This window comes from Phaenicophaeus curvirostris, chromosome 2 (assembly GCF_032191515.1).
Source record: "Phaenicophaeus curvirostris isolate KB17595 chromosome 2, BPBGC_Pcur_1.0, whole genome shotgun sequence".
Classification (NCBI taxonomy): Eukaryota; Metazoa; Chordata; class Aves; order Cuculiformes; family Cuculidae; genus Phaenicophaeus; species Phaenicophaeus curvirostris.
Window position 1 is genome coordinate 42,199,000 of NC_091393.1, and position 27,917 is coordinate 42,226,916.

Below are 27,917 nucleotides of genomic sequence, written 5' to 3' on the forward strand. Positions count from 1 at the left end.
ATTGCAGCAATGGATATTGATTCCTCATAGTGTGAGAAAATATGGCTCATGAAATAACTCTCGAATCACTACAAGTTTCAGTTTATTGTATTATTGTAAATTGAGACTGGTAAAGTGGTAATACAATTTTAATGTATCCTGTCTGAAACAGACTTGCGTTTTTGGAGGAGGCTTGTATACTAAAATTGTAGGCAGCAGTTCAGCAGCTCTCCATATCCAGTGGAAAAAATGAGTATTCTTGTTGGAGAATTGGTATCTTTTAACTCAGTAACTTGTTGGCACTACAAAACTATGCAATATTGTTTCAAAGGTGCCACAACAAGGAATCTTGCATTTTTGCCTCTGTGAAGTATCTCTTTTCACCCTATCAGTCTGCAGACGTGTGCACCCCATTGCCTGTACAAGTATGCTGATATATCACTAAGAATAATCAGTTTAATGTAGCTTCTTGCAAATTTTGTCTGAAGCCAATCCAGAATTAAAATTTTATAGGCTAGCTTTGATTCTTCTAGGAAATTGTTAGTTGGGATGATACACAGAAATTCTATGGAAGGGATAAAATTTGGTACTTGCTTGCCCTATTCTAGTTTAGGTCTGTAAAATCAGTCTTGACAAGTGAATGTAAAACTTGGGTCTTCCATGTAGGAGTACTTTACATTTCAATTTTCCTGCCTTTCTGCACAAGTTTTAAAAGGAGCTAGAAAAAGAACATGATGAATATGTTTTTCTCTTTGTACGTTGTAGTAATTTCTCTTTATTCATCCCTGAATTAATTTTAATTTCACCTTTCCTGTTCTCTTTTGCTCCTCACTATTATCTTATTTCTGTGGTTTCTGCCTTGTCATTGTGTCTTTGAATCCTTGCTTTAACATTATTTTAAGGTTTCCCTTATTTTCTTCTGCTAGGAAGGAAATGTGAGATAGCACAAGAGATTATATTTTGGTTGAACAAACCAGAACAAATAAATGTAGCTGCCCTAAGGCAATTCTAGATAAGGTGCTATTTAGTCTACTTCTTACATTTGGTAGTGGTTAAGCACAAGGTGGATGCTATCTGATAACTACTGATGCTCTTCTTTATAATGACCTCAGGGTTGTGGGAGGCTTTCTCCATGCTGACAAAAGCACCATGGCAGTAATCCTGTGGTTAGTGGTCTCAGTTGAGAACAAGGGCTGTTAGGGTATCAGGACAGTCTCAATGACTGAAAGAGGATGACTTCAGGATAAAGGTCCTACAAAGCTGAGGTGCTGGTGTGGCATTTCATCTTTCCTTATACAGTCCCTGACCAAAGATTATTGCCTTCAGCAATCCGAGTATGGCATTTTTATGAATAGTAATTTCCAGCATTATTTTTATTTTACCAGCATTATGAAGTATTATTAATACATGTAAGCACAGGAATTTGCAGAACAGTGTTTTTTTCCATTAGTCTGTATGCTTAATTTAATAAGACATTAACAAGCTGCCTGGAAAATGGATTTTTTTTCTTCCCCTTTGGGAATTTCCATAGAAGAAGTCGACATCTGAAAACTGACTATTGTAAAGAATGATTTTCATCACAGGAAAAGAAAATAGTATACAAGAAACTACTTCCACCATCTTTCTTACTTCCTCCCCCCCTTTTTATTATCTCATATTACAAATGAAGTATTACATAGAATTAAAAAAAAGACAGTGTTGGTAGCTGAAGACAGAATTGTCCTTTGAAAACAGCAATTTTCATTTCCTCTTCAAAATTAAAACCTTCATTTTTACAGGTTCAAACTAAACAAATGAGCCATGGGAAAAAGCTACCCAGATCCCTATGCCCCTGTCAAAACAAGCAAAAATTGTTAAAAGAATTTCACACAATTTCTAATTAAAACTTTTTAAAAAGCCAGGCCAAACCCTCTTGAAGTTAATTTGAAAAAATAATTTCAAATGAATATTTAAGGAAATTATTTTCTTTATCAAACCCATCTAATTAAAAAAAAGAGAGCAATCTGAGCCCTTTGTCTGAATAGTGGAATCACAAAATCTAAGTAGATTTTAAATTTTATTATATTTATATATAAACAAGCAGACTCATGGTCAGATGGCTTTTAAATCCCTATCTACCTAATTAATTTAACCAATATGTAATTTTTATGAGTAGCATATTGAAATGAAAGATGGAAGATTATTTGAAATGAAACCAGATACTTCAATAAAAAGAGCAATATTCTGACTGGATAGATACCATCTCTCTCTCTTCTCATCTCATTCAATTTCATGTATTTCTATATGAGCTGTAAGATAAAATGACTAATAAAAATGAAAAGGATGACTGCCAATAGTCAAATTACTTCACTGGAAGCTTCTTAGATAAATGACAACATCCAGTTCTAGATAATTAAATCATTTTTTGAAGGAATGTCACTGAATGATGTTAGTTTGCCTTTAGGTAGTGCCGTTTTGGTTGAACACAGTAACACAAATTTATTTGGGCATTTTTTGTTTGTTTTAGAAATGATTCAACATTGTTTAATAAAAATGAAAAGCTCAGGCTAGGACAGAACAGCAATGTAGACTTACCAAGGGATCAAGCAAAATTTCACCACTGTTGAACTCTGAAAATTTGTTTGGTTCTGAACCTTAATGAGCTTTAACACAAAGGGACAGGGGTGAAGTCTTGTGTTGTTACACACAATCTGAAGATTAGCTTCCTCATAATTTAGTAATCTTTGTCTCAAAATGAGCTAGGTTGCTTATAGCCCTCACAGACATGTTGGTTACTTGATAATTCAGAGCTGCCTACTGCTTTCCAGTCTAGCAGTGTTCGTGGTGAACTCATTTGCTTGAGTGTAAATGTTGCCCTTTGCTTTGAAAGGGCCTTTCCTCACCTCTCGTTCATTCTCCCTTTTATGTTTATAGATAGCATCTGCCTTCCGGTATTTGGTTTCATAAAGAAAGCAATCAAAATTGTTTTAAACTTTACAAATGCACTTTGAAGTCTCTTTATCATGCTAACATGCTACTGGATATAGTCTCATTCTAAGTTCATGTCTTCAGCACAGGTGATCAGTCTTGACAACCAAGTTATTTTCTTTTGAGACATTGCAACTACCCTTGTCATGGATGGATGCCTGCAGGATCTTTGGTATTAGGAATGCCTTGTTCTTTCATATCGTCAATGAAAGTTACAGTTTGGGAGCAAGTTTGGGCGTTTCCCTTCCTGGTGTTTACAGAAGTGGCTCTTGGTTCCTCTGATAATTCAACTCTTGGAGTACTAAGGAAGTGAAATAATCTTTCTAATCAGAACCTTTACTTTCTGTGATTTTTCCATAGTTTCCTCATTAGCAAGCTAAACACTAAGTTTACTTGGGCTGCATCTTACATCAGACAGAATGTTTCAGTGTCTTTCTAGTGGAACTTTCCATTATGAAGATACTATTTTTGTTCATTGCAATGATCTTTTTCCTCCCTGAAGTGCTTGACTATTTGGAATAGCTGGAGGAGACCTGAATTTATTTTCTTCAGGAATAACTCTTAAGTGACATTTAAGATATTAATAATTTAATATACTATCTTTGAACTTGCAATTTTTTGTTATGAAGATGCAGTTTTCATAGTTTTGACTCTGTAGCCTTTTGTCGCCTTCAGATGCTATGGCCTGAATTCATCACCACACTCAAGTGCAGCCTTAAGTAAATCATGTAAAATGTGTTCATTATATTTCTCTAGACAGTGCTTTGAAGGATGCCTCTAGACTGTCCGCAAAACCAGCTTCACTGCCTATAAGGACAACAAATCTTCAAACATGACCCTAGAGCGTATATGCCTGAATACTCTCACGATGTTTGTATGTGGCAAGGAGTTTCCAGATGGGCTATTTGCAGGTCATGGGCAGCATGATTATGAAGCCCTGATGTGGCTGGAATATCAGTGCACCTTTGGGCATACAGCATTTCCAGCACCTTCTAAGACTACACTTCTAAGAGCTGTGCAAACAATTTTAACTCTAGTACTGATTTCAGCCAGAGTTGCTAATTCTTTAAAAGAAGACTCCAGAGTTTTAAATGTAGACATGATAACCAAGGAGTGGAGAATGCTGTGGGCTTTAAGAAGTTATTTAATTTTTCACATTTGTAAATGAAAAAGGTGGGTCATTTTTCTTATCTCTATGATAGTGTTTCTGGCATAACTAAAAAGACTCACGTTGATTTTCAGTAGGAATTTTGCATTTTCCTTCCTTAGGTATTGCTGAAAATGTCTTATACTAGTTTTGCAGTTGCTACATGTGCTATACACATTTCTCTATGGAACCCTGAGAGCTGGCTGAGGTGATGGTCAAGCCCAGCACAGGTCTAGATGCGATGCCCAGAAGTAGAAACTTGGCTTCTTAACATGTTCCAAGGGCAGTAGCTTGTGATAGCAGCTAGGTTCTTTGAGAAGAAGCTTGTGGAGACAGGTTGTATAAATTATATGTGGCAGAGAGTTAAAACTGCTGTGCTGTGAGCGAGCAGAGCCATGTCATCAGAGATGGAAATCAATTGAGGCAGTATGTTTGGGATCGTTCTCCGGCACTGGCTTATGATGTTAAAGGAAAGGTCAGTTACTGCCATGCAGTTGCCCAGTGGTGCAAATAGTAGTGTAGGGGTCTGCCTCTTCCTTGGCAGCTCACTATTAATTGCTCCTTGTAAACCTTGTATCGTGGGGCCTGTGGTCCCTAATAGTAACTAACTGCTTTCCTGTTTCTGTTGTGTGACTATGTCCCAGCTGTTCATCAGAGGCTCACTTGTGTTCTGCTGCTACAAAAAAATTCCCACACTGTATATATAAAATCAGTTCTTTTTAGTTGTTTGCTAATACCCTATCAGATTTATTACTTTACTAGTAAAATGTACAGCTCACTTCATGGCTGATCTCCGCCTCTTACAGTTTTCTGGCATAGGATTCCTTTTACTTAGAATCCGTATGATTCATGGGTTACAGATTTTCTGTTGAAGTGCAATATGTCTAAGAGAGGCAGTTATGACTGCCACCACGCTTGTGACTTAATCTGTGTAAAAACCCACAAGAATCAGTGATTTGGAAGAAATTCCTACCTGCTGTTTGAGTAGGAAGACCATCTGTCTGGCAAATCCCCATGCAGAAGTCAGATAAGGCTGAGAAGAGCCAGACAACTTTCTGACACCTGTTTCTCCAGCAGCTGAAGTTGTGTATTCCACTTTTTTTTTTTCTTTCCTCACCAGGTGTTAAGATTCAGTTTTGAAACTGCATTCAGCAGCTTTTGCATTCTAGTTCCAGCACTCTGTGCAATGCAGGATCATTCTGACCAAATCACCCTTTCTTTTTCTGGGCCCAAATGTTGGAAGTTCTTAATTATACCTTAGAAAGTACCTCTGAATTTGAACATCTCAGTTCACTCACAGAAATTGTTAAATACCCAACTTCTTTAGTCAGTTCTGGAAAATGCCTTTAGGCTTGCTGGAAAACACTGAGACAAATTGGCTTTTAATATCAAATGATGTTTTCTGTTTGATGATCATTACACATGTATTCATGACCCTCTGTGTAAATGGATTCCAAGATGCAAAAAAAGATAGTGCAGGTATCAAAGGAGTATTTTTTATAGATACCCCTTTTATCTGCTAGAAATTTGATGTTTTTATGAATAACCAAATATTGACAAGTCATCCATTCTGAGCCCACAGCAGAATACAAATACCTTTGGCTCTCTGCTCTGAATCTGTGTATGTGTGCATGGCCTATTGACATAATCTTATTCACAGATTGTCCTCAGTTTCCATGGCAGACACTTCATAACTTGGTGTTTGTGAGGTTTTGGGCAATTGTATTAATTTATAAACTTATAAAATCATGCAAGAAAGCGTGAAGCCAGGAATGGCTTGTTTGCTTTGCTGTGTTCCATAATGCCTACGTAATAAAAAGTATTTGACCCACATGAAACTTAATACAGTTACCATTCCATAGTTAACTCTGAAGATATCTTCAATGATATCTAGATGAAACTAGTAAAAGATGCCTTCTGCAGCTCTGGTGTATGCTCTTGTGTGCATAGTGCACAGCATGCTGCGCTGGACGTCTTTACTGGTGCTGTGATAAACCAAACAAACACAACCTTGAGCAGATGAATTATATCTCCTGCAACTAAAGTTTCAGGTTTTATCCTATGACTTATCCTTTCTAATGGATTTGTTGGATTGCTGTGATAGGGACATAATTTACTACCTTTTGTGCATCTGAGGTCATGTTCCCAAAATGCTGTTTGGGGATTTACGATATTGAACAGGGTGAGTTACATGTCAAATTATCAACCATCCTGTTTGATATTAGTCAGTGCTGACAGGAACTAGGCATTTAGCAAGACAAGGCTTCTGTGGTACAGTCCTGCGATAGGATTGTTTTGTTTCAATTCTGTTGTTAATCAAATGTTTCTGGAGAAAACCTATGGAATAGGCTGTTAATTGTATTATCTCTTGTGCTGTGGCCAGACAGATGTTAGTGGTGCGTGTTCTAGCTGTCATCCTCCCTGTTGGTTATTCTTAAGGCATTGCCTCCTGCATGGAAAAATATTTCATCTGATAAGCCACTAAGTTGTTGCAGTTTGGAGGCTGGTGGCACCCTGATGTAAAGATCCCCTGGGTTATGAGTGCCTGCCAGTATTTGAATAGCACTTTTGAGAGATGCAAGTGACTCTTTCCATCTTCATTATTCCCACAGCTCTGTACACATTCGCAGACTAAGGACGTTGCTTTGCACATGCACTTTTTCAACTTATATTCCTAACTGGAAGCATTTCATTAAAGATTCCCTTCCTTCATTTCCTGCCTTCCTCATCTGACAGTTCTTTATTGGTTAATATAGCCTGTGCTTTTTTTTTTTTCTGGGCCCTTTTTCTTGATCTGTGCAGTATACTTCAGATGGTGCTTTATGGATTGTATCTAGACTGTTGGATGCTTCTGTGTGCCCTGCTGTCTTGTCTCCTGAAGGGACAATGTATGTATTTTTTTTCACAGAGTGCCCTATCTAATCATTTGCTGCCTCTTTAAGAGTCTCAGATCCCACTGACACACACCTAAAGGTGCTTTTACTGCATTCACATAGGAGGAGGAGATGTTGAGGGGAAGCATGTCCTTGTTTGTACCTGTATCGTCAAGCCAGAGATTGGAACTGCTGCTCCTGTGAGGAATCTCATTTTGATCCATGTCACTATCATGGGTGCCTACAGTTGAATAAAATTCAAATGAAAACCATTCATTTAATAAGTCTGTATGCCTAAACAGTGAGAAGGTTTGGACGTTACCCACTAAAACAAAAGGGGGCATGCGCCAATTTCCAGGCCTATTTATGCCTCTTGGTTCCTTGCTTAGTATTGCAACTTTAGGCAACACAGGAGACGGCAGTAGCTTATTGCATTGTTTGAGCATATGATGAACCAGGCAAAGACAAAATGAGGACACAGAATGAATTTGGCAATAGTATTCCAGGACAGAGTATCTGCCTTCTACAGACTCCTAAAACCTCTGGCATATTCTCTTGACTTAGAAACTGAAAATGCAGAATTTTTCCTAGCAAATTGTCTGCTCCTTGTGTTTTTCAGTGAGAAAAAAGTCGTTGCTTCAATACAGATATGCTGTCCTTACATTTAAGCTCTCAGAAGGCCTCTCAATATGTGATAGGAATTGATGTCATGGATATTGCATTACAGTTTATGCATAATGCTTAATGCATTCTTGGTTTTATGAAATATGAATAGTACTGGAGACATTTTGAATAGTAGCTTAGATATACTTTTTTTTAATGTGGAAATGAGGGATATTCCTAGCTTTTTTATGACAAGAAGAGTCGAGGTGGTTACTATTGCAAATGAATAAAATCCATGGAAGTGGAGAAGAGAAAAATATGTTGCATATATGAGTCATGGGCAATTCATAAAGCTTCAAAGCATTTCTGGAGGTTAGAAATGCCGTGCCTTTATTTGAATATCATAGTTGTCTCAGCTTGCTCACACACCGCTCTGTCCAGGGTGTGTGGCTCCTTTGTGAGAGGTTGGAAATGAACTGAGAGGACACAGTTTTAAAAAACATTTCTTCTTGTTTAAGGTTCATTATTAAAGTAAAAGTATTCAGCAAAGAAAAGTTATTTGATGCATGTGCAACTTCTGTTAAGAGTCAACTCACATTGTATGTATTTATTTTGTGACACACAGGACAGTTTTCCAGCTCGGTTTGGAGGAATACATTTCGTCAATCAGCCGTGGTATATCCATGCCCTCTACACAGTTATACGGCCCTTTTTAAAGGAGAAGACACGAAAAAGGGTATTCTTCTGTTTAATTGTCCATTATCTCGCAGTTGTAGTCAGCAGATTTATCATACTATAATAAAGTAGATATATACAATACACCAGCTTGCTGGTATATTTGATAGCATATATGAAAGTATTTAAATACATAGCATTGCAAAGAGTACCTTTAACTGTTTTAAAAGCCTATACAGTATTACCCTTTAAGGACACAGTCAAGCAGTGTACTTAATTTTATTTTAAATTTTAAGCGTATGCTTACTCTTGGGTTATAAAAAAAAATATCGCCAACATTACAGTTTCTATTAAGATTCTATTCAATTTCTGTTAAAATTACACTCGTGTCTTTCTTTTAAGAACAAAGATAGTGAGTATGAAGTCCTTTCCTAGTGCAATTTCCTTGACATTTGCATGAACTAAAACGCACAGCTGGTATATAGTTGTTTGCAAGTACTGCTCTGAGTGAAATCCAATGAAAGGAAATTTGGGTACACGCATCTGTGCATGAGCATGAGCAGTCCCTGAGACGCTGCTGAATTTGCAGCATTTGCATCAGTGCAATTAAATTTGAGCTTGATGGTGACAGCACATAAAATGATATTATTTCAGTAACAGAAAATTTGTCATCCAGGAAAATGCAATCAGCATCACATACAAAGACACTCCAAATAATGTGATAGTTTTTTTTAATGGGTTCGGCTCTCTAGGCAGCTCTGTATTTTCTTTCCTCAAACACAGTTTACAAAGCCACAATGATCCTTGGTGTTTAGGTGTTTTTTACTGACAGGTTATGCTTGAGAGGCCCTTGATATGCACAGATTGAACTACAGATAACAAAGCCTTTTATGAAATATCTGTTATAAATATGCAAATGAAAACTCATTTTGCAGGATTCAGTTGCAATCAATTGACTGCAATTCCAACAAAGAACATTGTAGTGCCAGTTATGTTTGAGGCCTTTTTAAGATAATTGCTGCGTATGCATTAACAGGGAGTACAATACAGATCATGAGTGTGTTACAACATTAAAAATAAGTGACAAGGCAGTTGAACATGAGTTCTTATCAGTTGACTTCTAAACTTTTATTTAGACACCTGACTTAGTGGTATATATTGCCAGAGGCTCTGACTTTTTACAACTGTTGTTGTCAAGAGTGAATACCTGTAAGTAGTCTGGTGGCTAAATACAATTTACAGTCCAAAACGCAGTGTGAAAATGTGAAAGTTATGTCCAGCATGTAAATTTAATATCAGCTTTAAAAAACCCATAAAAGGCACAACAAATGACTGTAAAAAGAACCTTGACCCAATAGAATTATCTTCAGAGTTTTATCAGGCTCATTATTTATCTGTTGCATTTATCTTGTATTCTTTTGTACCTTTTAATGTGTCTGGTAGATTTGCAACTGATAGCTATATTCAAATAAATATAGTACTAGTCATGTATAAAAGCAATTGCTAAGAAGTGAAACATTCAGTTGGAAACGTACCATAAAACTAATTACCTTTGCCATTAATATTCTAATGTTTTTCTTTCACAAAAGGATAAATTCCTTTCTGAGATGGAAGAACATTACTGGGTTTGTATGATCATATTATTAAGCTTCTTGTTTCTGCAGCTGATAGGAAGATTGTTGAAATAAGTAATACAAGACAAATATATATTTGGTCTTTTTGTCTTTCTCTTTTGAATTTAGCTCTGATGAAAGAAGTGAGCTTGTTCTGAATATGAAGGGAGTAGTTAATCATTTGACTATGAACTGTGCCATGGCACTTGCTTCTAGTCCCAAAGAGTGAATCCTGGCCTGTCCATCTTACCTGCTAATCTAGAAATAGGTGCTGTGAGCTGTCTGTGCAGCCATACGCAACAGCAGGCATTTCCTCTAGTGGAAGGTATCCTCTAGTATCTGTGGGAAAAGGCTATCCAAATCCAGAGTGCTCAGTTTCTAGTGCTCATCCGTAACACAGTCCAGATCTCTGAGGAGAAAACATAAGATTAAATATAAACATAAATATAAATATTCATAGTCATAGGAATTATATTAATATACGCGCATATATAAGGATAAAGCATATCTGAAAATAAATCAGTGTACCCAAACTTTAATGGAAAGTGTCAAGGAGTCTATCAGCTATTCCCTCACCATTGACACAAGAATTATTTTACTGTTGTTATTTTTGTTTACAAGAAAGCTGGGGAGGTGCTTTTTATCAGGGAGTGCGATGATAGGATGAGGGGTAACAGTTTTAAGATGAAAGAGGGAAGATTTAGATTAGATATTAGCAGTAATTATTTACTGTGAGGGTGGTGAGGCACTGGAACAGGTTGTCTAGAGAAGTCACGGATACCCCACCCTGAAGGTGTTCAAGGCCAGTTTGGGTGAAGCTTTGGGCAACCTGACCTAGTGGAAGGTGTACTTGCCCATGGCAAGGAGGTTGGAATTAGATGATCTTTAAAGTCCCTTCCAGCTCAAACTGCTCTATGATTCTATGATTCTATGAATCTATGATATATTGTCCAGCACGGATAGTAGTTATGGGTACCACTTTATTAAGGAAGAAAATATTTCCAGTGGAGTTTTTATTACATTACACTGTTTATCTTCTTTATAGAACTCGATTCTGGATCCCTAAAGTCAATATATATTCCTTAATGTATACAGTGAATATGAATTTTATTTATTATTTATGTTTGTACTTCATTTACTTAATGTAATTCATGGGTTTAAGGAAAACAAATAACAAAAGATAGACAGCCTGTCTGTCTAATCATCAGTCCATCTAATTACCTGACATCAGTTCTTACCCTCCTTAGGCCCTTTGTTCTGCAGACGTTGGAGATCATTTACACATTAATCAGTTTTTTAGCTTATGAACATACTTTCGTGATACTTAAGGCATAGGCAATGTCTGTTTTGGTGGCCACCTCTGTTAGCCCAACATAGCCAGAACATTGGAACAATACAGTATCCTCTAATAATGTCATCTAATGATGTGATTTGAGCTTTGATGATTTTTGTGATACTGCTTTGTTTTTACCTGTGTGTGTAAATCCAGATCTTCCTGCATGGCAATAACCTCAACAGCCTGCATCAGCTAATACATCCTGAGATCCTGCCTTCAGAGTTTGGAGGAATGTTGCCCCCCTATGACATGGGGACGTGGGCAAGAACACTGCTTGACCATGAATATGATGATGACAGTGAATGCAATGCGGACTCCTACAATGCTCCTGCAAAAGATATAGAGAAGGACCTTTCTCCCAAATCTATGAAAAGGTAGGTTAAAGGTACTGTGGTTTTCTACTGTTGCTGCGAAGTTAACATTTGTCTTCCTTCTCTTTTATGTAGTTGCAGGTAATTCCCTCATTTTATTGTGTACAACTATCTCTTTTTTTCCCTTTCTTATGAAGGTCACTGTAGATTATCTGATATCCCACTCCAGCCTACAGTAAATATTAGAGACGGTGCTAGCACAGGGTAAATAGGGGCCACTTTACCCATCTGGATGGTGATGATAGGTTTTAACTTCCTCCCTCTCACAGCCCAGTGCCTGTTATCCACTAGCCTGCAGGTGCCAGGACATTTACAGCACCTGAACTGTCTGTCACAGGGACTGTGCACAACATGTGAAAAAGCAATGAGGAGAATCAGGACAAAAATCAGTGCCAACCATTATACTAGAGTATGGCAGACACCCTGCTGTTCTAATATTCTTTTTTTTTGAGAAAATACCACATAATTGCTCGCTGCACTTTACCATTCAAGACCAGGTAAAGTCTAGGGAGAGGTTAGTTACTTCTCTGTTAACTAGGGAAGTGATGAGGTGGTTCACTTGGGTGGGAGTGCGTGTATAAATCCAGTCCAGTCATGCTAGAGCAGTAGAAGAGAGAGGGGAAATGGATAGTGGAAAGACTGAGCAGGGAAGCAGAAGTCAAAGTACAGCTCATAAAGGGTGGGCCTAGCAATGAATCCAAAAAGAACAAGCAAGGCAGAAAAAAATATATAAAGTCATTAAAATAAAGTCAGAATTTGTGAAGCTGAGAATTTAGTTTCAGGAGACTGCATCTGATGCAAAAAGGAGAGAGACTCTGGAAGTAGTTCAAACAGGATAAAATATTTTGAGACTCTTCAGACAGGAAGATAAGTGGAAAATATTCCATAGGTTGGGGAGGACAATGTGCTTTGAAAAGGGAATGTTTTTTTGGAAATAGTGAGGAAGCAATGGGAGATTGCCATAGGGATATTAATAACTAAGAACAAAAAGCAGTGAAGTTTAATGATTTTGTGTGGAAAAAAACCCTAAAGTGCATTGAAAGTGGGGAATAGCAAGAGACTGGATTGGAACGAACTTGGATAAGGAGAAGTTAAAAAAGGCCCCGTGGCCATGTGGCAAAGATGCAGTTAACACAAATAATGAAGAAAATGGGACAGGGAAAGGGGAAAAGTGAGCTATATATTTATATGTAATTTGCACATAATACAAGAATAGCACAATAGAGAAGATGTTTTGGAGAGAAAGGTGGAATTTAGGAGCTGAAATGGAGAAGTGTTACTGTTGCAGAGTGAAGTCATGAGAGTAAATAGCTTCATCCAGGGATGCAATAAAAAAAAACATGAGAAAAGCTCTGAGAAGACCCTCTTGAGCAGACTTTTCCAGACTATCCTGGGCAAGCGTGTTATTAAATTGGAAAAGCAGTGGATTGACCAAATTCTTCAATCTTTCTCTAAGAATGATTTCTCATGCTTACCTATTTTATTCTCATGTAACTTGTGCTTGAAAAATCCTTCCTGCAGAGTTATATGTCAGTACAAACTTAAAATTGACATTCTTTCAGTCTGTGTTAGTTGACAGCGTAGGAGACATGCTGCAGAACATAATCAGGTTGAGATTTGTATCTACATAAAATGGAACTGAAATGTCCTCCCCTTCTTTGCATTCGTTTTAGTTAACATGCCTGCAGCACCTTCTGGAATCCGCCTTCCCTGCTGTTGGATATAAAAAATACTTTGTAGACTTGCTATGCTAGTATCAAATAGAAGGGGATGGTGGTAAGATGGACAGAAAGTCCCCAGACTTTGAGATATTATGTGCACATACTGTGTTAAAACAGATATAGAAGAGTTAAGTTGAAACACGTAAACTTTTTTCATTAAAAATTAAATTTTACTTGAATTTTGCACCAGATAGATTATTTCTCTTAGTTTGAAACCATACTCAGAGTGGTATGTTACAAATACTCTCTTAAAAAATTCAGAGTACTCTGTTACAAATTTCACAAGCATCTAGCAACTCTCAGCACTTATCTTGCTTGATTTTACTTGTCTTTTTAAATTTAGTTTACTAATCTGAAAAATAGTCCCTCCTAAGCTAAAACCCTACTAAGAATTAATTTCTTTGTTACTAATTTTTGCCTCTATATGAACAGGAGATCTTGAACTTTTGGTGTATCCATTCAAAGCTCTCATGGCTGAGGCACCCAGCTGGAGCTGCAGGGTCCTGCATCCTGTTTTCAGCTAATCCGCAGGGCAGATGTCTGTGTTGATCAGTTTTGCAAAGTATCTGTGCATGGCTTTGGTTCCTTACCTCTACAATAAGGCTCTGTAGTACAACTCTGTCCTACTGTGTTTTGTGAGAATTTATTCAGTAACATCTGTAAAGTTATTGGAGAGATATAGAGAGAAGGTAGATTTAAACAAATGTTTTTCCTTTTGTATACCTTCAGTCATGAATTGCTGCTGAATGGAATGAAACATGACAGTAAATGTTGATGTAAAACTGAATGAAAACCTTTTCTTGTTCTTCAAGGCAGTAAGGCTCTAAGCTTACAAGCCATAGTTTAGGGGATCAGGGTTTGTGCAGTTTTGTTTTCACATCTGCTGTGGCATCAGGGAATTTGAAGGCCCTGGGAATTTGTGGCCAGAACTGCCTCACTGGAAATTTGAGGCCTGATTTTCAGTTCCGTGGATGAAAACTGGAAACCTTGGCTATTCAGACATTGGCAACCTAGGAGAAGGCTCGATCTCCTATTAGTGTTTACATTCAGTGGAGAATCATTTGAAATTAGTATGCTTCCACACCATTTTTCATCTTGACGAACTGCGTTTTGCAGGAGTACAGTTTCCCATCAGCATATTTTCAATCACCTTTGCCTTGGCACGATACCTTGTGAAGATTTCGAAAAAGTATTTTAAATTCAGTGGTTTAGTTTTCTACCTAAGGAACTGACCAGTGTTCTAGATGAGGGTGATTGTACAGCTTTGTTTAAAAGTTTTTGATTATGTTTATTGCAAGAGAGACCATCAGATTTTTAAAGCTAATTTTCTTGATTTTAACCTGATTAAGAGAATGTGGTATTATTAGAAAACATCCTTGTGTTTAAAGTTTTCACCTAAGCTTTAATTCAGTTTTGATTTTGCTTGTGTTCTTGAAGGTTTTATTTACATTTTTTGAGAAAGACCAAATTGTCTCCTGCTCTCAACCTTAATTCATAAGTTTCAGTGGCTGATGCCACTTTATAAGAGTGGGGAATTCACTCTGTGATGTAGCTTTCCAGATGGGGAAATCTGTAGCAATGCTGCAGTCACAGTGTGCTTTCAGTGATGAAAAATAGATAGGTACATTGTAGAAATGTACACACGCTCTAACCATCTTAAATCTTCTTTGCAGAAAGGAAGAGAAACAGGCATTTCTAGCATGAGATTCATCTCACTAAAGGAAACATCTAACAAGGGTTTATTTTATTGTACCACAGAAGTATCTGAGCTGAGATGAGCTAAGATACAGGTGATATAAGACCCCATCTTAACACTGTGGACTTTATTTTTAATGGAACATTTTGATTTTGCTGGAGGTTGAGTTTTACTCTTTTTCCCTCACACATGGCTGTTGCAGGGTACCAGTACCAGTGTTAAGCTTCTGTGCTGAATCAGAGAACCAGGAGGAATATTGCAGTCATAACTGACTTTGCTCTTACCATCCCTCTCTGCTATGTTTAGTTACACAATCACAGAATGACCTGAGTTGGAAAGGACCCACAAGGATCATTGAGTCCAAATCCTATCCCTGCACAGGACAGCCCCCAAATTTACACCATGTTTCTGAGTGCATTGCCAAAATGCTTCCTGAATATTGTTAAGCTTGGCATCATGACTCCTTCCCTGGGGAGCCTGTTCTAGTGCTCCACCACCTTCTGCGTGAAGAACCTTATCCTAATATCCAACCTAAACTTCCCCTGGCACATAGAATCATAGAATAGAATCATAGAATCATAGAATAACCAGGTTGGAAGAGACCCATCGGATCATCAAGTCCAACCATTCCTATCAAACATTAAACCATGCCCCTTAGCACCTCCTCCACCTGTGCCTTAAACACCTCCAGGGAAGGTGAATCAACCACCTCCCTGGGCAGCCTGTTCCAGTGCCCAATGACCCTTTCCGTGAAGAATTTTTTCCTAATGTCCAGCCTAAATCTCCCCTGGCGGAGCTTGAGGCCATTCCCTCTTATCCCGTCCCCCGTCACTTGGGAGAAGAGGCCAGCACCCTCCTCTCTACAACCTCCTTTCAGGTAGTTATAGAGAGCAATGAGGTCTCCCCTCAGCCTCCTCTTCTCCAGGCTAAACAACCCCAGCTCTCTCAGCCGTTCCTCATAAGGCCTGTTCCCCAGCCCCTTCACCAGCTTCATTGCTCTTCTCTGGACTCGCTCCAGAGCCTCAACATCCTTCTTGTGGTGAGGGGCCCAGAACTGAACACAGGATTCGACGAGCGGTCTCACCAGTGCTGAGTACAGAGGGAGAATAAACTCCCTGGACCTGCTGGTCACGCTGTTTCTGATCCAAGCCAAGATGCCGTTGGCCTTCTTGGCCACCTGGGCACACTGCTGGCTCATGTTCAGTCACTGTCAACCAACACCCCCAGGTCCCTCTCCTCCAGGCAGCTTTCTAGACAGACTTCTCCTAGTCTGTAGCACTGCACAGGGTTGTTGTGCCCCAAGTGCAGGACCCGGCATTTGGCCTTGTTAAACCTCATGCCATTAGACTCAGCCCAGTGGTTCAGCCTGTTCAGATCCCTTTGCAGAGCCTCCCTACCCTCCAGCAGATCGACACTTCCACCCAGCTTAGTGTCGTCTGCAAACCTGCTAAGGGTGCACTCAATGCCTTCATCCAGGTCATTGATAAAGACATTGAACAGGGCTGGACCCAGCACTGAGCCCTGGTGAACCCCACTTGTCACTGGCCTCCAGCTGGATTTCACACCATTTCCCACCACTCTCTGGGCCCGGCCATCCAGCCAGTTTTCCACCCAGGAGAGTGTGCGCCTGTCCAGGCCAGAGGCTGACAGTTTCTCAAGCAGAATGCTGTGAGAAACTGTGTCAAAAGCTTTACTGAAGTCCAGGAAGACCATATCCACAGCCTTTCCCTCAGCCGAGTCCAAGAGGGACTGAATTCTTCTTCCTGACTTCCAGCTCCTCTCTATTTAGCCTTGGGATGGAGCAGAATACTATTTGTGCCCCAGAGCCCTCCATCATTTTCCCAATGGCCCTGAAGTCATTCTTGATGGTTTTGGTCTTTTTGTTTACCAGACCATCGTTACCAGTTTGGACTACTATCAGAGGATAGTAGTCTGTCTCGTGAACCAGGGAAGGAAGTTTTCTAGCTACCTCCTTCACTGATGCCCCCAGTAAGCAGCAGACCTCTCTGTGGAGCAGGTCCAGTCTGCAAATGGGTCCCTCCGTTCCTTTTAGGAGGGAGTCCCCTGTGACAATCACCCTCCTCTTCTTCTTAATGGAGGATGTTTTTATCTTTTTCTGAGGATGCTGCAGCCTAGGGAAGGATTCTAGGCTGTGGGAGCCATCATGCTCATCCTCAGGGTAGGATTCCACCTGCAGCACCTGGTACTTGTTCACCAGGGGGATCTGGGGTTTTGGTGTCTGGGTGAGGGGAGCAGGTTTCCTTCACCTGGCAGGAACTTGCTGCCATTCCCCATCTCTTGTTCCCCCAACCTTGCAGTTTGCAGGTGGATGGTGTTTGGACACACCAGCTCCAGCAGCCTGCTGAGTTAGTGAGAGGGCACTACTCCACTGGTCTATCTCCCTCTCACACTCCCTGATGGTCCTCAGCCTCTTTACCTCCTCCCTTAACTCCTCCACCATGTGAAGGAGTTTCCCCACTCAAGCGCAGCTTTCACAAGTGGAGCCAGTAACAGAGGCACGAGCCGGTGTGGGAGGGGGGCACTGCCTGCAGCCCAGGGTCTGGGTAGCTGCCTGCACCCACTGTGGCTCTGGCTGAGTGGCAGCATCCACCCTGCCTGCTGCAGCACATGGAGCAGCTTTAATCTTCTGCCAGGTGGCCACCATGGTCCTCGGTGTCTTCTGTCTAGTCTCTAGGTCCTCTCCGCGCCCTGCCTTCTCGCCCTGCCTGCTCAAACTGCCGCTCAAACTGCCCTGCTCCTCTTTGCCACGCTTCTCTTCGCCGTGCTCCCAGGGGGACATCTTCCTGCTATTCCTTGGGCCCTGTCATTGATTGATAGCTGAGCTGCTAAGTGAGTTTGACAGATGTGTCTGCTGCTCCAGAAATCCTGCTGGCCAAGGCAGCATTCCCTAGGGTTGGCCTAGGTTCTCACGCTGTTGTATTTGAGTACTGTTCAGAAGAGGAGCAAGTTGTGCTTCCAGCTAATGCCACCATTTGCAGTCTACCATTAGCTGTCTGAGTGACTGATTTGTACCTTCTTTACCAGCCTGGTGCCATATAACCTCCTGGTAGGGAGAGTCAGTGCTTAAGTCAGTACAAAAGACAGCTTAGTTTGTCCTGTGTTGAGTGCTGAGGATGCATCTTGTGCCGCAGGAGAAAACAGAATCCGCTGTATTCCACTTTTTGCTCCTATGCCCACAAACCAGCATTGAGCCCTTTAGAACCATGTAATCACTTCGTGAGGGTATTTTCTAACCACGTGCAATGATCAGATGCTTGGGTAATGCTGCACCGTTATTTTTAAGCACTGTCAGAGATTAAAATAAAAAAAAAAAAAGAAAAAAGAAAGCTGAGGTTAACGCTCATTTGTCTTGATCTGGAAATGTCAAATAAATGTTATTCCTCTGCAGGTCTCAGTCGGTTGTGGATCCTGGGGTGCTGAAACGCATGGATAAGAGTGAGGAAGAAAACATGCAGCCTTTGCTTTCACTTGACTAACAGTTCCTGAGCATTGGACATGAACTGAGGTGGAAGGCACTGCCTCTCAGCAGCAAACAAACCATTGGGAAAGACTGTACCAGCTGGAATCCTATTTACTCTTGTTAATGTAGCATAATGGCAGCAGGCAGCAGGTTCTTCTATTCTGCTTGAATTCGGGATGCCCTGGGGTGAAAAAGAAGAGGTGAAAAAAGGAAAATAAAACTAAATAAAAAAGGAGGAATCAATAATTTATTCTGTAAGTGCCAACTAGTTTGTAAATACAATATAATCCTCCACTTTGACTTTGTAAATCATGGCAAACAAATACTATGGATATGAGTGACTATGAAATATGTCAGTGAAGTGCACCATAAAAAAAGGGAAGAAAACATGTGCACACTTATACACGCACACACATGCACACAGAGAAATGCATACTGGACAAGGAAAAATATCAAAGCCAATTAAATGTTGTCTTTCTCATGGGAAGCCATATTGCAGCTAGTGTATTGACTGCTATTTTGTTTTCTCTCTGCAATGCTCATGTAGTGTGCAAAGATAAAGAGGGAATATAAGAACTTGGAGATACTGTAATCAGCTGAATATTTCCTAACTGTAGGAATTAATTTCCCAAATAACATGGTGGCTTAGGATTGTGAATTAGCATGAACCATGTAGCATTGTGAAAAAGATAACAGATGAGCTGGAACCAACTCTTTGACAGCTTTGTTGTTTGGCTGTATGGATCTGAGAGGTTTCTTCCTTAACTTTTCATTTACAGTTCACAAGTAACCTGGTTTGTTACCCTAATCTGGGTTTTGTAATTTGGGACACATTGGAGTTACTTCTCTTGCATTTTGAGTGCACATCAAGAATTTTCCCAGAACTCTGTTCACCCTTGGAATGTGAAAATAGTCCTTTAAATACAGTGTAACAACCAGTATTTGAAAGTAAAGCCTGGTATCAGAGGTTAAAAGTTCGTCACTGAAAGAATGCTGTACACTGGGAGACTGAATACATATATATATTTTTACCAAGCTTGGACAAACATACAAGGTGACATTGTTAGATAAGTATATTTAATTGAAGGTTTATACAAGAAATCATACTTCAATGTACTTAGCTATATTATAGATTGTATATTGAGACAATGTCATTATTAATATAGTAAAACTTTCCATAGAACAACAGCATCCCACTTCAAGTAAGGATTAATATGAATAAGTTGTAGTCAAACATCTCAGCCTATGCGTTTAGGACACTTCTGTTTTGTTTGTAGTGTGACTGTATATATTGAACATGTGCCATAATAGAGAAATACATTTTACCTCAAAAGGGCAACATGTTTCGCTAGGGTTTGGATAAATCAGCTGAAACACAGGGACTGTGTCATCTTTATGTGCTGGCTGATGTGTGCAGCCTGTTGTATGCTGAGTCAAGAATGTATCTTCTTATTAGGGCTTCACTCTGCAATTGGAGTGAGAAGACACTGGGTGCCCACCAAGACATCTCTATAGTGAGAGGTACTTTAAAAGCATGTCTGGGCAATGCAGAGGTTAGTTAAGAACACACTGACCACAGTGGAGGAGATGGCTCACAGTAACCCTCCTTCCCAAGTGCCAGAGTTTAAAGAATTTCTTCCATCACTTCAGTCATCGCTGAAGTTTTTAAGTCACTGGTTCTAGGTCATCTCTCTTTGCCCAGGATGATTGCAACTACAGGATTCAGTAGACTGAGATAAGTTAAGAGAGAGCAGAGAGTAAAATCTTGGAAGCGTGTCATCTCAGAGTTTAGCTGTAACTCCTCTGGTGGCAGTTTTGGCATTTCTCAGGGCTGAGACAACCCTGTCTCTTCCAGCGTCACCTTTGATTAGCCCAGGCAGCATACAGATAAAGCTTTCCTGCCTCATAGTTCGTTAGCAATGCTGATAAATAGTGTATGCCCCAACATGCCATCACATTGCAGGAACTTGTCTGAACAAGTCATTGCATTCTGCTTTCCTATTTTCATGATATGTGTTATGAAATGTGAAGAGAAACGATATGGAGCCTGAACATCTTTTCAGTTTGTCCCACAAGTTTTCAGTAGTGGAAGCTGCTGTAATACTACTTCTATGGTTTGAGAGACTAGAAAATTTGATGAATTCTTAGATATTATTTATTCAGTCCCATTTTTCGCATACCTTGTAACATCATGGGCAGGTGAGATGTGTCTCTGGAGTTTGCATAAGTGCCATATTTGAATGTATGTTATATATATCCACATTTCTGGTTAGTAGAATAGTATGTTGCCATTGATCTGATTTTTAAATACTTATCAGACAAAACTCTAACATCAGCAGAAATTTTCTTCTTGTAAGGGCTTGAGGATTTAGTCAGTATTTCATATGTATGCAAACTGTAACACAATGGTGATCAAAATCTTCATGGATGCTTTTGGATACCTGGGCCAAACCGTGGTGTAAACCAGCACAACACTGATTTGAGAGTACACTGTCTGTCTGGTGAAATAAATGCAAACACCTCTTACATCCCCACAGAGCAATTTTATTGGCAAACATATCTGTTCAACTCTACAAGGCTTAGAATTTTTTTGTTTGCAAATCCTTTATTTATGCTCTTAGCTGTAATTTATGTAATTTTTTTCTGATGCCTGATTTCAACTTCAAGTTAACGAGTATTAATATATTCTTTCTAGAAAGTGAAAGTAGGATATATTACAATTTTGTGTAACTGGGAACTCATCTTTCACCAAGAACAAACCTACATTTCCCAAAAGATCCTCACTGTTAAAGAGTTGGGCTACAGGTCTTCTTGGCTGCAGCTTTTATTTCACTGAAACAAATACTGGCAGTTGTGACATTGGATAAGAATATGAAAATGGGTAAGAAAAATAACTATCCTATACATGCTCTCTGTATTCTGTGAAGGCATTTCTCTTTTATGCATCAGAGTACATAAAGAGTTTCCACATTTCCCTTGCGTCTTGTAGAAAATCTTTATAGATAGGTCAATTTGTAATAGATTAAATTTGGACTGAACACTTTTTCTGATCTTTATTATGGTAAGAATTGATGTCTAATTTTTATAGAAAAAATGAAGTGGTAAATATAGAATCCAAATGCTTGGGAGAAATTCCTGTTGATTTCTTACCTTTGTTGTGTATTGGGTAGAATAAACTTTGTTGTAATTATGCATGCTGATATGCATATGAGAGAAATATCCTGCAATATATGGAACTTAGTGGAAAAACTGGATATACCTGTCCAAGCAACTAAGTGAAAATAAAAGGAGGAGGAAATAAAAAGTGTACAAATTGATAGTTTCAGGTCTTTGGCAAGATCTAAACATGTCCCCTTAAATGAAAAAAAATGTTTAAAATGTTTTTTTTCCATGAAAAAAAATGTTTAAAAATATATGGAAAATGGAAACTTCCATGCCCAGAGCCTTCCTCCTGTAATCCAAGATGTCAGTAGTCTCTTGGCTTCATAAAAAAGGCAGGTAATCAGTCCCACTAAGCTCCAATAAATACACAGGCTCCCAATAGTTCTTAGTTGTAAAATAGCTTTAAGATATCTTTACATAAATGTAAATTTACTGTATAGCATATTTAAAAAGATGTTTTGCACTCTACAAACATGCTATGCCTAGTCACAAAGGGTATTTGTAGAGACTTTCATAAACTAAACAGAATTAAAGAAAATGGAGTAGAAGGGACCTGAAGAGGTCATTGATATGTGGAGAAGCAGATTTGCTTTAATGCGTCTTTTAAAGAATTGTTTTAGCTCAGTACCTTGCATGAAATGCTCTTTATATTGTTTAATCACAGTCACAGCAAAGCCTAAGCACCTTACCTAACAAAATTGTAACCTGACAGTATTTTGTTCATGCCTTTCATTATTTACTTGTTCTGTTTGGGGAATTAAAAAGTTTGCCAAGTGTCATAAGAACTAGTATTTAGAATTAACTGAGAAACACTTTGCAATAAGCCTTGGTCATGTTCTTGTTATTATATTGTTTATGTTATTATCAGTGTACGTATTTGTTAAGATTTTTGAAAAAGTTATGTTTGAAAGAGCACGGAAGAAAGAAAGACTCAGTATCAGGCTTCAGGATTTTGTTTAGATTATTAAAATAGGATTTGAGGAGTGCTGAGTTTGGTTCTGATAATCTCTATTTGTCCATGGGGAATGCCCAGGTGAGATATTGACAGCATTGGGTACCAGGACAAATTTGGAAAGTAAATATCAATATGAAAGGTAATAGTGAAGGTCTCAAAGGATTGTACTGAAAAATCACTTACTCACATGGCTAGCTGTGTCATGTCCCTCTAAAGAAAGGCATTTTGCAAGTAGCTTATGAGCATGTATTTGCGGTGCTGAAAATAGTACTTTTGTCCACAAGGTTACAGGCACACTATGAAATCAGTAAAATAATAGTTATCCCATTTCTGAGGTAGTAAAACAGAAACATAGCCAGTGCTAAAATCTCAGTGGAAGACATTCACATTGTGTTTATATACACCAAAAATGGCACTTTGATCACTTAGTCTGTTTTGAACTGCGGTAGAGAAAATAGCCTGTCCCTATTTTGTGTGAGAAGAAAGTCTGGTTGTTGATTCAGTCATGCCTTTAGGAACCTATCTAAATGTTTTACAACGAGACCTTTACAGACCAGGGGTGATCTGCTATGCTGACATATTGAGGCATGCTGTAGTGAGCGCAAAAGGAGCTGCAAACTGGATAGATTGGACCCCACATCTTATATTGCCTTGTAACCTTGAATGATTCCCTGTCAAGGGTCTGTATTGAGCACATTGACTTGGACACACCCTTCAGTCTGCATCACAGCTTATATTCTTGTGGGAATTTTTTCCTATCAGCTTGTGGAATCTCGAATAATCTGCAAAGTGATTTTGCTGTTAAAAATAACAACTTGTTGTATTTTGGGCAGTGGTGAAGTTGAAACATAGGTCACGAGCTCCCACTACTTTGTCACTTTTCTCCAGTGTTTCCAGTATATAAATTGCTTTAATTAGTAACAGACTTGTAAAACTTGCATAGCGTGAGTTTAAAATAGAAAGAAAACAGAAGTTTCTGGAGTGAGTTCAGAATCTGAACTCATGGTGTTACTTTGATGGAGTGGAGAATTCACTCCTAGAGAATTGACTTATCTGTCACTTTGCTGCAGACAAATGGCAAGGGTTAATTAGGATTTGTATTTGATAAGGTAATGCCACTGTGATTCCTTAAAGAGACTGTTTCATCATCAGGAACACATATCAGTGTCTAAAGTTAGACATCTCAAATCAGGTCCCTTGGCTAATAAAAACTTAAGGAGGAGAAAAAGCCAGAAAAAGATAACAGAAGATGATAAAGCACAGTAATTAAAATAAAAAACAAGCAAGTCTGCAGAGGAAACTCAAGTGAATGGCAAAAATTATCTGAGAGTACTTGTATGAACGCTTCCAAGTAGGGAATTAGTAGCCTACCTTGTGTACCTCACCTGCATTATGAGCAGAGTTCCTATTTTTCACATGATCTACCTTGTATGGCCATTGTGGGGTTTCTTGCATCTTTAGAAAATGCTTAAGTTACCATGCCAAATTGCAGGTGCAGTAGCTGAGCTTGTGATCATGGATTAATGGGTCACTGCATGCCACTAGATCTTCATCTGGACACGGACACCAGGCTGACTCACACCTGGTAGCCAAAGGAATATGAGAAAAGTCATATTCTGCCTGGCTGAAGAAGTCATGCAGGAAGAGTAGGAAAGGAGCCACAGGCCTGTAAGGAAGAGTCTGAGTCCTGTGAAGAAAAAAGCAATAGGGAATTGGAGTGAATGGATCAGTCATTTTAATGTAATGCTGAGGGAGGCTTTCACTTGCTTTGTGCTGTAAGAGAGTATGTACAACCCCCACCACTCATCTGTCCTCAAAAGGGAAAGATAACATCGTTCTCTCTTTCCAACACAAAATTGCTTTTGATCTATGTAAAACTGACTCCTACTCTCCTGCCAGGCATGAATTGCCTCTGCTGTTGTTGCTTCCGTGGTGGATGTGGGTATCATAACATGCAGGATCTGGAAAGCTAATGTTCAACAATCTGTCCATGGGAGGAGAAGGGAGGGATGTATTCTGCAAGTCCCTGCTGCAGAGATATATTTGTGGGAGAATTCAGCACTTGCTTGGATTAAAGCCTGTCTTGCGCTGACAGCAACAGCAACACATACTTTGTGTAGAAGGCTGTGAGTGTATGTGGTGTGGGAATATCCCCTGCGCAACTCAGTGTCTTGTGCTAATTATGCAGCCTTCGAGCTGTAGCTGGTGATCTGTGTCCTGTGTCTTTAAACAGTCCTGCTGGTGATGTTAATCATAGCCATTAGTCATTCAGAGTGGAGATGATTTAAAGGAAACTGACAACTTTGAACATTACACTTAATGTCTAAAAATATTAAATCAGTGATTGTTAAAAGTAATACATAAGGTTATGATAACTAGAAAAAGTTTCAGGGTTTTGTCCCTTGATGAGACTTACTGTATAATCACTTTCCTTTAAATATGGTTTTCCCTGAGGTTCGTGTGCATCTTTCATGCTTCAGTGGCAGAAGGAATTAAATAGTAGAAAACTGGATTCTAAAACTATGAACATATTCAGAGGTATGCATATAGGAGTATACCTGACACTATTTAAAAAAGAAAAAATAGTTTTGCAGTTAACTAGTATTCAACTTGACAATAATGTCACTTGAAAATCATCTGTTTCTCTAGCTCTTTCACCCTATGGGCTGTAGTGCAAGGTGTTTCCTACAAAACCTACACAGTTCTGCATCCTTTTTTCTCCTAACCCCTTGTATTCAATCACATCCTGTCTTCTGTACATACTTTATTCTATTAATAACTTGAGAAAACTGAAAAAAGAACCCCATGACCCTGATAATCTGCAGACTAGAGCTCAAGGATGACTATTTTAAGTATTTCCCATATACAAATCTCTAATAATGGGATGAAATGAAATATGAGAGCCAACAGCTGACTTCATCATAGAGGAATACAAAACAAGAGACTGTCTAGGAGTCTGCACAGGTCTAGATAGACTGTCATCTGACACAGCTTTTGTGATTTAAGATGTTACTTTCCCCTGACTGTTAATTATCTTCAAGTAGAGACTACTGCCCCAAAATTTAAGCAACAGCAGATTATGGAAGTACTCCTGTCCCAGTGATGGTTGTGCATGACTCACACTAACTCTGTTGATTCTGCACTCATGCAAATATAAAAGCAGTCACATAATCTATTAATACAATTCTGTTATGAGAATAATGATTAACAGCTAGTCATGGTGACATCTGAATTGCTAGATTGGCTATCTGTGCCTTAAGGCTCTTGTGATCTGTAGGATTTGCATAACAGTAACAAGTGAATAAATTTTCTTTGCATGCAACAATCCATTTTGGAGCCTTATGGAAAATACTATAGCACTATATCAAAAATTCCAAAATTAAATTGCAGGAGTAATTTGAAAACAGTGCTTATATCCTCAGGATAAAAACTGTTTTTTTCTCAGTTTAGTATTGTTAGGACTCAGGGGGTCTGAGATTTGTAAAGCCAGGACAAGTCTATCAATCGTCTTCTCTCTGTGTATAGTTTCAATAACTGTTCTCTTTCCATGACTTGTTGTCAGTTTGAATTTTATTCTTGAACCGAGTAAGATGGTTACTTTTAGTCTATTGTGTTCCAAGCTAAAATCTGAAGTTTAAGCGACTTTGTGAACCATGTATATTTAAATATCATCAGTCTCTGTGAAAAATGGGCTGCTTTGGAGAGTACTACTACACTAAATCATTGTTGTTTACTGAGGAAGAATGACATTCTGTTAAATAAAATATGACCAAATGAAAATTAAAATACATATATATTTTTGTGTTTGTACATGAGAGTGTTTGTCTGGCTTGCTTGTGCTAAAATATGTACAGAAGTTGTATTTTAATTCGATGAACTGTACTTGCTTTTTATTAGGGCTTTGAAAGAAAAATGAGGAATAACTGAGTGGTATATCAGCATTTAAGTCTTTTTCTGCTAGCATGGAATATCTCTTTCCACCCAACTGTAAGTTTTAGAGAGCTAACGTATTCTGTGCTTACAATACCCTTGTGAGCTGTCACTTCTTGGAAGTTTGCAGGTCGTGAATGTCCTCACAGATGAAGATCATGCAGAGATGCAGCACAAGAAAAGCTCATTTTCCCCTCAAAGATATTTCCTACTCTCCTGTCTATTAACTACTTCTGCTCTGTATTCCCTAGCGTCACCTCATGTTCATTGACTTTCTTTTGATGCCGTGTGAGGGAGAAGTAATACTGGCTCCTCACAGAGATGTCCTTTCCATTAGGGAAGTGTTGATATTCTCAGGAAAGAGCAACCAGGGTAGGACTGAACAGTCTATGTGACATTGAAGCAGTGACTGTAGAATGACCATATTTAATTCTAGATTTTATTTTTCTTTGGAGGGAGGGACTCAGTAAATGATAGTTGTGTTCATGTGCTTTTCCAATGTCCTTTCTGTAGTATTCTTAGATTAGGCACAAGGACACTTATTCATATTTTCTGTGTATTTTCCATACTTTAGTTTTGGTTTACACAAATTGAGAAAGAGAAAAATAGACTGCAGTAGCTTTTGGTTTCACAGTTAATCTCAGTGGTATATTCAGATGCATTCTTTATGCCAGTTCCGCAAGGTGTATCTTCCAAAGAAGTACAGATTTTCCAATTGCCGTGTTGAAAAAATATCAGTGTTTTCTCAACTACATGGGAATGTAGCCCTTCATTTCCAATGCACTGCATTGTTGTATACGGTATATAAAGCCATTGCTGCACAAGAGTGCGTTTCATCATTACAGTTGTAACAAGATATATGTCCATACATCTCTCTGCTCCCTTTGAGAGCCCCCACTTACCTCTTACAGAGCAACATTAAAGCCCCTATAAGCTGGTGGGGTTTGCTGCAATACTTCACTATAGCACTTTGAGTTACGACCACTATCCATCTGTATGTTGCTAGACTGCTTGCCCCTGAAAACAATGTGATCCTAGTGTGTGCATGTGTGTGTTTTTGTGTACGTGTCTGCTTGTCTTTGCTGCCCTCCCCGCCCCCTCATTCTGGAGAAACTGAGAGTATGTTGCACAGCTGTACTGAGAGCTGCAACTTTTTAACTTTTGCCTTTTGTGAAAAAATTAACACTTTGCCTCTTCCCCAAGTTACAGAAAAAAATTAATAATGAAAAAAAGACTTCATGAAATATCATCATTTAAATTTTATTTCTAGCTGTGGTAATGCTAGAGGAAAGAGTTAATTGTAATACTTGATAATTTCTCTGGAATTAAACATTTTTTTTTAAATAGACATGTAATTTCTTCCTCATGAAGCAACAAAGTAAGAATCAAACTGATCTTACAAATCTAG

General features: G+C 38.9%; 1 protein-coding gene across 1 annotated transcript in view; it reads left to right on the forward strand.

Moving 5' to 3' along the window:
* Positions 1-19,500, forward strand: part of CLVS2 (clavesin 2) — a 55,394-nt gene extending 35,894 nt beyond the window's left edge. Inside the window, exons 3-5 of the mRNA XM_069851785.1 lie at positions 8,195-8,305; positions 11,347-11,567; positions 18,391-19,500. Of these exons, the coding sequence (XP_069707886.1) occupies positions 8,195-8,305; positions 11,347-11,567; positions 18,391-18,478 (420 nt within the window). The 3' untranslated portion in view covers positions 18,479-19,500. The remainder of the gene's footprint in view (positions 1-8,194; positions 8,306-11,346; positions 11,568-18,390) is intronic.
* Positions 19,501-27,917: the final 8,417 nt, after the last annotated feature.